Source organism: Myotis myotis, unplaced genomic scaffold (genome assembly GCF_014108235.1).
Source record: "Myotis myotis isolate mMyoMyo1 unplaced genomic scaffold, mMyoMyo1.p scaffold_m19_p_1, whole genome shotgun sequence".
Lineage (NCBI taxonomy): Eukaryota > Metazoa > Chordata > Mammalia > Chiroptera > Vespertilionidae > Myotis > Myotis myotis.
In genome coordinates, this window is record NW_023416313.1 from 50,715,783 (window position 1) to 50,729,184 (window position 13,402).

A 13,402-nucleotide genomic window follows, 5' to 3' on the forward strand; every position below is an offset into this window, starting at 1 on the left:
AGCGCGGGGCTTCCCCTCTCGGCTCCATTCATTATTCATCCAGCTGCGGGAGGAAGAGTTCACCTGCCCCGCCGCGAATCAGAGCCGCAGCCTGGGCGGCGGCGTGCGCGGGGCGGGGCGGGGCGGGACGGGGCGCCTTCTCAGTCCTGGTGGCGCGTGGGGGGCGGCTCTAGGGTGCTGAGCCCCGGCGCAGCCCGGGAACGGCGGCTGGCCGCGGGGAGGACAAAGCCCTGCCTTGGGCAGTTGCCTTTTCCTCGCTAGTTTCCCGGGACAAAGTGGCATAGCCTTGGAAGTCCATGCAGAGCTGCGAGGACTTTCCCATGGAGAAAGGTACTACCTGCCCGCACCCTCCCAGAAAGTATGTCCAATGCGCTCTTTCCCCGCGGAAAGCACGTCTGAGGCCTGTGCAGCCTCCCTTCAAACAGGGCAAACCTGTAGAAACATGTCTGTATTACATATGTGCGGGTGTATGTGCACACTTTAAAAAATAACACTTATAGGGCTTAATTATGATAATAAAACCAGATGGGAGAATCGATCCAGGCCACCCAAATCGCAACTTGGGACTTAGAAAAATTACGTTTTCATTTGGTGGTGGCAGTTTCTTATTCAGAATCACATCCCAGCAGCGCAGAAAATCGTGCTATCTTTCCCAGATAGCTCACCAGGGGGCAGTTGGAATGAGTCAGTTTTACAAAACCAAATCTTTTGAATTACAAAAGCCATTATTATTAAGAGCCTGCAGGGTTCACTCTTTGGAAGACTGGTTGATATATTGGGCAAAGTTTAAGAAACTTTAGAAGAGGAAGGAGGAGTGGAGGGCGCAAGGGGGCTATTCTTCCAAAGCCTACAGGCAGATATCCCCTGAGGGGACCCCAACTGCCAGAGGACAGGCAGGGACACCCCCCCCCCTCAGTGTATGAATTTTGTGCACCAGGCCTCTAGGTATTGATAAAGGCCTGGTCTCAATCTCCCTCACTTAACTGAGGGCTTAGGATGGGTCCTAGTTATTCTTCTTTTTATTTTTAAATATATTTCTTTATTGATTTCAGAGAGAAAGGGAGAAGGAGAGAGAGATAGAAACATCAATGATGAGAGAGAATCATTGATCGACTGCCTCCTGCACACCCCCTCCTGGGGATCGAGCCCGCAACCCAGGCATGTGCCCTTGACCAGAATCGAACCTGGGACCCTTCAGTCCGCAGGTTGACACTCTATCCACTGAGCCAAGCCGGCCAGGGCCCTAGTTATTCTTATATCTCCAACTCAGCTCTTACTATACAGTATGCGCTTCAAATATTGGTTAGATGAACAAGTATTGCCAAATCACATTCTTTTGAACTAAGATGGACTGGCTTCCCCAATAAGCTGCCCTATGACTTTGAATGAATCACCTAACTTCTTTGGGTTGTGGTTACATCATTTACCAAATGCAGAGTTGGACAAGTGATAGTTCTAAAATACTTTTGCTAATCATCCAGCATAGGGGGGAAAATCAATATTTGTTGCCTTATTCTGTGGTCAGTTGTAACTTTCTCAATCTGAATTTTCTTTTAATTATTAAGAGAAAAATGAATTATTGGCACAGATAATTTACACTGTCTTATATTGCCACCTGACAAATTACTATGGTTTGAGAACTATATAAAATTAAGATGTTACAGAGACACTTCCAGCAAACATGGCTGCTTTTTGAATCTGACAAGTTCTGCCATGGAATTTTCTGGAGAAGTGCATCTTGAGTGGTATTGATGGGAAAGTCCTGTGAACTTACATGATAGAACATGTTGGCTTGGGGATAGGAAAAGACTCCTTAATTGGCAGTTAAGAGAACTGAATTCTAGCCTGTGTCCCATCACGCACCATGTGACTTCCATCAATCCTATAATCTTCCAGGCTTTTCCCTTAAATGTCATTAACAGAATGCAGTGAGAAGGATCAGTTGATAGTGTGTTTTATCCAAGGGTATACCAGCATGTTTGCTTCTACTCTTGGCTGGAGAGTTTCTTCTGTGTAAGATTCAATGCTTAAAACTCAGTATTAAGGAAGAGAAGACATTGGCTGGGAAAAATAGCCTCTCTTCATTTTTCTTTTTAATTCTACAAATCTTTATTGAGAGCTTATGTGAGAGGTTATTTCTGTGAGGGGGATATAAACATAAAATAATAAACCTGCCCTTAGGAATTTAAATACCCAGAAATCATCAATTCCATAAAGTTAAGAGGAGGGGTATGTGAACATTGGTCCTTGGTGGGTTTCCCAATATTGAATAATTGCAACTTTGCATCTTTTGGCTTTGGCAGCCACCTGCTAGTGGAAATAGAGAGGTGTTGAATTGTCATAGGGTCTTGATTGCATCATATGACATTTTCTCTCTGGGGATTGGATTCTGGGTGTTACGCACCGCATGTACCTTACTTAGTGAGGGCTCAGCCGTCTGCATTTACTGTTGTGGACTTGAGTGGCAATATCACTCAGTGTTGCCCAGGCACAAGTAATCATGAAGCTTCCAGGAGAGGGGAGGGGACTTGCACTGGCAAAGTTAGAGCCCTGTGCCAAATCTTAGAATAGTTCAAGAACAGTTGGCCCATTTTCATTTTAACTACTTTATTAATTGATCTAAAGAAACAGGATGTGGATAGTCCTGTCAGTACAGAAAATGGATCTGCTTTCACTCTTCCACAGTGTACAAGCCAGATGTGGATTTTACACAGCATAAAGCTCGAACATTTCAATGGCAACTTGTGGCTGCTTGATCCTCAGGAGTCATATTTTTTGTGATACCATGCTCTCCAAATCTCTTCATATCTTATGGTCATATCTGATCTTTGAACTAATGGGTCTGACGTGTGTTTGGATTTGACTTCTCTAATTTACTTAGTTTACCAGGTTCAGTTTCTATAGTGAATAATACTGGTGCAAATTATACCTCAGATTTTATCTGTACACTTTAGATTCTATATAGGAGTACATTATAATGTGCAAAAGGGCAGACATTTACTTATTTAAATGGTATGAAGTAACCTTTTGCCTATGTAACTTGCAAGGAAGGAGCCAACCACCTGGGAGGAAGGCCCCAGGAGCTCAGCTGCCTTCTTGGTGCATCTGATCACTTCACCCAGCAAAACTTGATGCACTTTCTCACAAGGTGTTAGAAGTTAAATCAGCTAGCATCTCAGCTGTATCCGATGCCCTGAAACTGGCAAAGTTCTTGGTCAGAGAACTCCAGCTCCTGCTGTCTGATTTTTCGTGTTTTCCCTTGAAGAAGGTCTGTTTCTCCTTCTAGAACACTATCTGTCGGAAGTCACCTTGAGGAGTTTCCTTTCAAGTTCAAATAAAGTCATAACTGTAAACCTCAGATAGAGCTGCAGTCTTTCCAGTACTCCTTAAGAAAGAAAGTGATGAGTGGAGTGAGTAATTTTGTTTTCCATATTATACGAGTTGATCGATGATGGAAAAGGCCTGTGCGCTAGGTCAGAACCCGAAGCTGCCCCCAGCAGCCAACGCCAGCAAGCCTCCCAACTTCATCTGCCGCTGGGTGTGAAGCATGTGCTAGTGTGGGAGAAATATGCTTGCTTGGAGGACTGCATCTGGCCATGGGTGGTGATAAATGTTTGATAGGACTGGGCATCACTGGAATGCTTTATTTTCTCTGGAGAGTAGAAATGAGGTTTTGGAAGCTGTGTTAATCGAGACTCATTTGTGCAGCTGCCTTCCGGGTAAAGCTGTTCTGGTTTAGGAAAGCCCTCAGAGGGCAAAGCTTATTCTTTTGGAATTGTACATCATGGAGCGACCCACACTGAGTTATTTCCCTTTCCTGGTGATGGAATTTACCAGCACATACACACCATTTTTTGACCTGAGTCTCTAGCAGGTGTTTGGCTTAACCAGATGTGTATGTGGTGGCACACGCTCAATGCTGCTTTATTTTTTTAAGTTAGAGTGAGTTTATAGCAGCCACCTAAAACTTCCAGAAGTGGACTTTGATGTGGGTACTTGGATACTTCTTCAGATACTTGATTTCTTTTGGAGCCTTGAAAAGATATTGGCTTTTGTAAAGTAATGTTATGGAGGAGGGCAATGAAATTATTTGATAGTCTCATTCTAATGGTTAAATTTTGTTGTTTATTCTAAAGGTTAAATTTTGTTAAATTGTGCCTAAGTGAGGATCTTTATGTTTATTTTTAAACATCAGAAGTAATTAAATATATCCATTTAATTTAGAAATGGAATTGTCTTGATATATATTTATTTGAGTTATATATGATTATTTTATATATCGGGTAGGGCAAAAGTAGATTTACAGTTGTGAGTATGCAAAACAGAGTTTATTCTTGTATTATTACTTATTGATTATTGTATTATTTTTCATACGAACAACTGCAAACCTACTTTTGCCCCACTCTGTGTATACATATATATATGTCAGACATGAATATATATCCTTTTCAATGAAAGTCTTAGGAACAGGGTTTCTTAAAGAAAAATAAGTCAGTTGGACTCAAGGTTTTTTTTTTTTTTATCTCGAGTTATTTGAATGTCAAGGGCACAAAAATTATTTCAGTAAATTTACCCACAGAGATCTTTTTTTGTTGTTGTTTTTTTGTTTTTTTTTCTTTCCCACAGACATCTTTGATTCAAACGCTAAGTGCAAATAGCCATCTCATTTTTTTTTTGAAGATTGTTCTTAATTCCATTATTAGTGGGTAAGATAGATTAGTCCTTTCCTGATTAATATTTTTGAATGATCTGTTGGAGGTCAAACACTGAAGTAAAATTAAAATGTTTCCTTTCCTCTTTGGACACCAAGTGTGGCATGGTGTCAAGCTGTGCTTCTGCTAGTGCAATCTCTTTGCAGCCCCAGTTTCTGAGAGAGTAGCTGTTAGCACACTACCCACATGTTTCTAGGTTAAATCAACACCTATTGTGCTGATCAAAAATTGGTTGGGAATGTGTGTATATTTTTGTTAATGTTGTAATTTCACATTGCTTTCAAATTTAAAACTTAGAAAAGATTTATTTTATGATACACTAGTTATTCAGAATATATAGGCTGTCCCAATAAAATTCAGTCTTCTTTTCTAACAGAAGCAAATCTGTGGGGGTAGATACAACACTTCCACACCCTTAGCAAGGCTGTCACAAGGAAGTACACAAGAATGAATTTACAAACCGTTGATGTAGGCACAAAGTGCTAAGAGCTCAAAGGAGAAAGGGCATAATCCTATGGACTGGAGAGCTTCATGAAGGAGATGGGATCACGTTCATTGAACTTGAGTAGACCAAATGCATCTCCTGCAGATAACACAGATGAGTAAAGGTGTTGAAATATGAAAGCTTTATCACAGGGTCCTAAGTTGGCCTCTTGAGTTGGACTGGAGAACTTGTCTTAGCAAAGAGTGGCAGAGAAGCCTGGATAAGTCAATTGGGACTGGATTATGGAGGCTTTGCTGATTTGTCACAAATGAAAATAGACACTGTAATTATAGCATGTCATTATAAATGCATTTATTTTAAAACTCAGATACTAAATATTAATGATGCTTTTTCTCATGTATATACAAGAAATCTTATTTTGGTGTATGAGGTTATTCCCCCAGAGGCAGGATGCTCAAGTTTTTAAGATTTTGGGAAGTGCAGTTTGCTGATTATGATGCATATAGATGCAATATTCCCGTAAGTCTGCCGAGGCAGTGCCAGTTGGCTTGCTATGCATCCCTTTTAATTCTTATTTTGTTTTTCTCCACAGGTGCTTGCGTCTATCAGGGTTCCTTGTTGGCGGTAGGTCATTCTTAATATTTTTGGTTTATTTCTTTTGAATGTAAAATGCTTGACTGAGGTTATTGAGTGAGTGAGGTGACCCTGTCAATCTGAAATATGTTTATTTTCCTTCTCAGTTTGAGGATTATCCCTCATCCTGGCACAATCATACTCAATTACCTAATACCTTTTTCAGAGTGAGTTAGTTCCATTTGGATACTCGGGTATTGGAGGAGAAGTACAAACACGCTGCACAATTTGCATTCCGTGGCTGTCGTTTGTGTTTTTTCAATCAGAGAGAAAATTAGATCCCGTTCTCTTGTCAGATATGCACCAGGGCACAATTTGTTTATCTTCCTGTTGCATTTGCCTCTTCTCTTGAACCCCTCCAAAAAAAGGTATGATTATTAAATTGAGTGCAATGTGGAGGATCCTTGACTGTTGCTTTGAATTATAAATGTAAGATTTGGTAAACAACAAACAACAAATTAACATTTTATTGCTGAAACTTTGCCATGTAGAGTAGAATTGATTTTGAATTTAAAGTCAGGATGACTTGGGGGAAAAGCTGAGGCAAGTCTCATGCATTTCTTTTCATTAATAATGTACTATGGTGCATAACAGTGTGTTAAAGTCTTATTGAAAAAACTGTCTATGCTCCATCAACTCTAATAAATGGTGTGACAAGTCATTCTTCACCACTTTTTTATTCTGGTTTAATAAATGCTGTAATAAAAACAGAACTGAAATGGTTGGAACGGGTTTGCTCATTTCCATCACAACTTGCTGTTGACATGTGTGATATTAATAAGTCATCTTGGATTATCCTTGTGGTGTTGAAATAGATGAGAAATTTCTGAAATATCTAGGAGTCTAGATAATTATGGGTGTTTACAGTAATATTCTTGAATCTGAACTTTATGTAATATAGTAACTGGAGATTTATGGGATTTTTTTTCTTCCTTATATTTCTGTATTAAAGAATCAGGAGAAAGCCATTTTCCTGTCTTTCTCATTTCATACCCTTAAAAACCTACTTTTCCTTCTGTTTGTTCTTTAATACATTTTAGGACTCATTTTAAAATCAATGTGCTTTAAAGTACATCATCAGTTTTGGGGAGCTATAGTAGCTATTATAGACAAGTCAGTTATCCATGTTAATACAAAGAAAATTGCTTATTGTATAGAGTGTGTCATAATTTTTCAATATATTTTCATAGCTATTGATCCACCTGATACTTACAATAGACCAATGAAATAAGCAAGCCATGCATTAGTTTACACCTTTCCCCTTTTTAATAAAGAACAAAGGATGAAAGATTAAGAAATTTGCTAAAGGTAATTGACTATTAAAAACAACCCATCTTTTTTCTGTCGTTCTGCTTTTATCTGAAGAAAAGTGGCTAGACTGTCTTGTATATTTGACGTTGTTGTGTGTTACTGTGCATTTGAACATGAAAGCATCAAGTACTTGGAGAGGTCAATTTAATCAAGTTAAAGTAGAGGCTGTCTAGTCCATTTGTATTTAACAGATGATCTTGCTCCTCTCTGTTTTATGCCCTGGCTGATCCCAAGGTTCATGGCTGCCCAGGTCTAGTAGTCTGTGCTCTAGTGCATCAGCACAATCTTGACCCTTCCAGTTGGCTTCTTGGTTTACCAAGACTCTGCTATGTATGTTCCTAAACCTCCTCAAGCCTGATGTACTTATTATTGTAGTTATGCAATTCAGTCAGAAAGGCAATACACTTACTGCAATCACAAAAGTTATTTTTTAATCATTTTTAATTATAGTTGATATACCATATTAGATTAATTTCGGGTGTAAACTCCAGTAATTAGACATTACATAACTTACTAAGTGATCATCCTGATAAATCTTGCACCCATCTGTCACCATATGTAGTTATTAGAATATTATTGACTGTATTCCCTATGCTGTACTTCGCATCCCCATGACTGTTCTGTAACAACCCATTTGTACTTCTTGATCCCTTCACATTTTTTTATCCATTCTCTCAATCCCACTTCCATCTGACAACTTTCAAAATGTTCTCTATACCTATGAGTCTGCTTCTGTTCTGTTTGTTGGTTTATTTTGTTTTTTTATTTTGTTTTTTATTTATTTATTTATTTAATTAAATCTTTATTGTTCAGATTATTACATTTGTTCCTCTTCCCCCCCCCCATAACTCCCCTCTTCCCAGTTCCCGCCCCACCCTCCGCCCTCACTCCCCACCCACTGTCCTCTTCCATAGGTGCACAATTTTTGTCCAGTCTCTTTCCGCATCTCCCACACCCCTTTCCCCCCCAAGAATAGTCAGTCCATTCCCTTTCTATGTCCCTGATTCTATTATGATCACCAGATTATTTATTCACTTGATTCTTAGACTCACTTGTTGATAGATGCATATTTGTTGTTCATAATTTGTATCTTTACCTTTTTCTTTTTCTTTTCTTTTTTTTATATATTTTATTGATTTTTTACAGAGAGGAAGGGAGAGAGATAGAGAGTCAGAAACATCGATGGGAGAGAAACATCGATCAGCTGCCTCCGGCACATCTCCCACTGGGGATGTGCCCGCAACCCAGGTACATGCCCTTGACCGGAATCGAACCTGGGACCCTTCAGTCTGCAGGCCGACGCTCTATCCACTGAGCCAAACCAGTTTCGGCCTTTACCTTTTTCTTCTTCTTCCTCTTCTTAAAGGATACCTTTCAGCATTTCATATAATCCTGGTTTGGTGGTGATGAACTCCTTTAGCTTTTCCTTATCTGTGAAGCTCTTTATCTGACCTTCAATTCTGAATGATAGCTTTGCTGGATAAAGTAATCTTGGTTGTAGGTTCTTGGTATTCATCACTTTGAATATTTCTTGCCACTCCCTTCTGGCCTGCAAAGTTTCTGTTGAGAAATCAGCTGACAGTCGTATGGGTATTCCCTTGTAGGTAACTGAGTTTCTTTCTCTTGCTGCTCTTAAGATTCTCTCTTTGTCTTTTGCTCTTGGCATTTTAATTATGATGTGTCTTGGTGTGGTCCTCTTTGGATTCCTTTTGTTTGGGGTTCTCTGCGCTTCCTGGACCTGTAAGTCTATTTCTTTCACCAGGTGGGGGAAGTTTTCTGTCATTATTTCTTCAAATAGGTTTTCAATATCTTGCTCTCTCTCTTCTTCTGGCACCCCTATAATTCTGATGTTGGTACGCTTGAAGCTGTCCCAGAGGCTCCTTACACTATCTTCGTATTTTCGGATTCTTTTTTCATTTTGCTTTTCCAGTTGGGTGTTTTTTGCTTCTTCGCGTTTCGAATCTTTGACTTGATTCTTGCACTCCTCTGGTCTGCTGTTGGGTGTCTGTATAATATTCTTTATTTCAGTCAGTGTATGCTTAATTTCTAGTTGGTTCTTTATCACAACATCGAGGGTCTCATTAGATTTCTTGAGGATCTCACTACATTTATCTGCGGTCTCACCAGTCTTTTCGAGGGCCTTACTAAGTTTATCGGCAGCTTCTAGACAGTTCTTGAGAGACCTTAAAAGTGTGGTTTTGAGCTCTATATCTTCCATTTCTGACATTTGCGTCCTGTTTCTTTGTCTCCGCATTTTTATATCTTTTCTTGGTGCACCCCCTAGTGATCTTTGTGTGCAGTCTTGTAGTTAAGCCTTCATTGTTGTCGGTAATACCAGGGGTGATTTGACCTCCAGGCTAACTGGCTATGAGAGTCAGCTGTGTCTGCAGTGGGAGAGCTTCTGTGCTGGATCTCTAGGGCGGTGCTAATCTAGCCTTTGCCTGAGGCTATCCGGCAAATGGCTCTGCGCAGGGCTTGGGTGGGGCAGGTTCCCGGGGATCTACAGGGCGGGCCGGAGCAAGCAGTTATGGCGGCTCTCAGTTCCGTCCCTAGGGGCTCTGCCTCTCAGAGTCCCAGCAACCGCTGCAAACCTTGGAGAGAAAGCTGCTTTCGAGTTCCGACCGAAGCCAGACAGTCCCGCTTCTCCCGTTTGAGTCTAGGTCCCCAGAGACTTGCCCGGATCTGGAGCTCAGAGTCTGAAACTCCCTCCCGATTGAAAACAACAACCGTGCCCTCCGCTGCCAGCCTGCTCCGCGCGCGCACTCCGCACCTGAGTATTTCATTTCAGCACTGCGCCTCCTCTGAGTCTGGGTATGATATTCTCTTTCCTCCTAGTTATAGAATTTCCACTCAGCCAGCCTTCCTGTGGTTCTAGATGATGTCCGTTCTGTCCTTTAGTTATATCTCTGAAGTGGTTGTTCGAGGCAGCAATCTCCGGCATTAACCTATGCCGCCATCTTGGTTTCTCTCCTAAAAAAAACCTCAGAACTGCGTTTACTCTGGTAACGGCCTCTCCCACGGCTGGCGAAACTCAACTTCCGGGAAGAAGTCGATGATGCTGTCCGGTTTATTTTGTTTTTTAGATTCAGTTGTTGCTAGATATGTATTTATTGCCATTTTATTGTTGATATTTTTTATCTGTTTCTTCTTCTTAAAGAATACCCTTTAGCATTTCATATAATACTGGTTTGTTGGTGGTTAATGCCTTTAGCTTTTTCTTATCTGGGAAGCTCTTTATCTGTCCTTTGATTCTAAATGATAGCTTTGTTGGGTAAAGTAATCTTGGTTGTAGGTCCTTGCTTTTCATCACTTCGAATATTTTTTGCCAATCCCTCTGGCTTGCAAAGTTTCTGTTGAGAAATCAGCTGGCAGTCTTATGGGAACTCCCTTATTGCTAACTAACTGCTTTTCTCTTGATGCTTTTAAGATTCTCTCTTTGTCTTTAACCTTTGCCATTTTAATTATGATGTGCCTTGGTGTGGATCTCTTTGCACTCACCTTATTTGGGACTCTCTGTGCTTCCTGGACTTGTCACCAAATTAAGGAAGTTTTTGTCATTATTTTTTTTTCAAATGGGCTTTCAATTTCTTGCTCTTTTTCTTCTTCTGGCACCCCCATGATGCAAATGTTGGTACTGTTGAAGTTGTCCTAGAGCAGTGATGGTGAACCTTTTGAGCTCGGCGTGTCAGCATTTTGAAAACTCTAACTTAACTCTGATGCTGTGTCACATATAGAATTTTTTTGATATTTGCAACCATAGCAAAACAAAGATTTATATTTTTGATATTTATTTCATATATTAAATGCCAGTTAACAAAGAAAAATCAACCAAAAAAATGAGCTCGTGTGTCACCTCTGACACGCGTGTCATAGGTTTGCCATCACTGTCTTAGAGGCTCCTTACACTATCCTCATTTTTTTTTTCCTGTTCTGATTGGGTATTTTTTGCTTCCTTATATTCTAACTCACTGATTTGATTCTTGGCTTTATCTACTCTACTGTTGACTCCCTGTAAATTATTCTCATTTTCGTTAGTATATTGAAGATTATTATTAAACAAACATTTATTGAGTAACAACTGTGCCTGCTATTCTAGGCATTAAGAATGCATCAGTGAACAAACAAAATCCTTGCCCTCAAGAAGCTCAAATTCTAATGAGTAAAATATATACTATGCCAGATAAGTGCTATGGAGAAAAACAATATAGGGTAGAAAAGGCTGAATGGAGGCAAGGATGGCTACTTGAAATAGGGTGATAGGAAAGTCCTCGCTAAGAAGGTGACTTTTGAACCAAGACCTGATTATAAGGGCTAGCTCCCTAGCTATCCAAGGGAAGAGAATTCCAGAGAATGGGAGAATAGCAAATATGCAGTATGCTTGTCCATTTGAAGAAGTGTGTGGAGGTCAGAGTGACGGGAGCACATGACCAAGAGGGAGGATGGCAGGAGATGAAGTTGGAGAGGTGGGCAGAGCACCTGTCATTTCAGTAAGTGGGTGAGTCATCAGAGGAGCTTGTCTAGAATGACAAAATCTGACTTACAGTTTAGTTAAACTGCTGAAATGTGAATGTGAAAAGGAATAGCATTCTTGTTTCTAGGGAAACTATATTGAATACTTTAAAAAGACTCCATAGAGGTGAGTCACTAAAAGTTTGCTGTCAAATTAAGTGTGAGAGAAACAACAGCAAAAGATTGGGGAAAAACACAAAAACCCAGAGAGATTCTGCTTTTGGATTTATTTGCAACCATTTCAAGTTTTTTTTTTTTTTTTTTTTCCATTTTAAGGAACTTCACACTGGAAATGGAGATGATGCATTTTGGAGATAGTTAATTGTCTGCATAATTCATTGCTGCTCTCTCTCCACATGACCTGGTCTTGAAGAAAGGCATATGTCAATGAAATGGAGTGAAGGCACATTTACATTTTTGAATTAAAATAAAGAATTTAAGAGCATTTATATACTATTTCAGGATTCTCTGGTTAAACATCTTGGTGAGTGAGAGGATTTCTACTGTGAGAGGCTTCACAATTGGGAGCTGGCTCTGAGATGGTGATGTGGGGTCCTTGTTCCAAGCCTTGTAATTTCTCCCACGTGCATTTTAGAGCTAGGAATGACTACAGAGAGCATGTAGTCCAAACTTTCTATCTTATAGGTGATGAAAGGGTGGCAAGAATGTGAATTGTTTTAGCTTCATTCATTTCTCAGGTGAATAACCAGAATGGAGAGTAGGTCTGTGAAAATGGCAAAGCATCAGCTTTACCTGGAAGAATTCCATAAAATACATCAGGCAAATCAGTACACTGATCTAGGCACCGGCTGCTGGTTGCCAGCTCTCAACCTGTCTTGTGTGGCTTCCTTCCACTGATACCTTTTCAGTTGCCTAGAAAGCTGCTATATATAGCGGAACATTCATGACCCTTGTTTCAATTCTTCCTTCTCTGCTAAAGACCAGCTCAGTGACCTTGAGCAAGCTACATGACCTTCCCGAATCTCTTTCGCCTCCTCTCTGAAATGAGGATACATAAGGCCTTTCCTAGAGTGTTTTTGTAGAGTAAGACGATGATGAGGAGGACGCCCAGATGCAGCACCTCGCATGTGCTTTTCCACCCTGACACATTCCTCTTTACCAACCAAGAATAAGGAGAAGAGTCAGGGATAGTGATTAAGCATGTACTATGCACTTCATACTCTCCACAGTCTCAGGAGATAGATTTTGCCTTTACTTTACAGATGAGGAAACGGAGGCTCAGGAAGTCTGAAACACCCAAAATGACACAGCTAGTCAGTGCTGGGGGAAGCGAGGGTTCAAACTCAGTTCTGGCTCTGACGCCATTTCACTGAGCATACCGTTTCTCACTGCCAAGCCAGCCTGCTTGTTGTCTCTGAACATAACTAGCTTATTTCACCTTCAGTCCTGTGTGCCCACCCCCTCCCTGCTGCACCTGTCATGCAGTTGTCTCTGCCAGTCTCTGTCCTGACCTGCAAAGGCCAGCTGTCCCTGGCTAACCCCTTTTTCACTTCGCGGAGGCTCGACTGAGCTAGTGTGCATGAAATTCACATACCATGCAGAAACACAGGGGGTCACTTCATCTTAAAAATATGTATGATCACACACACACACACACACACACACACACACACACACACTCACACACACACACTCACACACTCTCTCACACATTCCCAACAATATATTGTGTTTATCAACTTTTGACAGCTCAGTGGACTAGCGGTGACATTCTGGATTATTTGGTTCTAAGCCACCTAAAACTATCTCACGTATGTACTGACTTCAGCTG

General features: G+C 40.7%; 1 protein-coding gene and 1 long non-coding RNA gene across 5 annotated transcripts in view; both read left to right on the top strand.

The window, feature by feature from the left end:
- Positions 1-13,402, top strand: part of FRAS1 (Fraser extracellular matrix complex subunit 1) — a 447,336-nt gene that overhangs the window by 1,389 nt on the left and 432,545 nt on the right. For all 4 annotated transcript variants that reach the window (XR_004972271.1, XM_036337385.1, XM_036337380.1 and 1 more), the window contains exon 2: positions 5,750-5,781. Coding sequence is in view for 3 of the 4 variants with exons in the window: in XM_036337385.1 (XP_036193278.1) it covers positions 5,750-5,781 (32 nt within the window). In the remaining variant the exon portion in view is untranslated. The remainder of the gene's footprint in view (positions 1-5,749; positions 5,782-13,402) is intronic.
- Positions 9,852-12,066, top strand: LOC118670344. The gene is made up of 2 exons (XR_004972272.1): positions 9,852-9,912; positions 11,887-12,066. It is a non-coding gene; the product is annotated as an uncharacterized LOC118670344 (long non-coding RNA).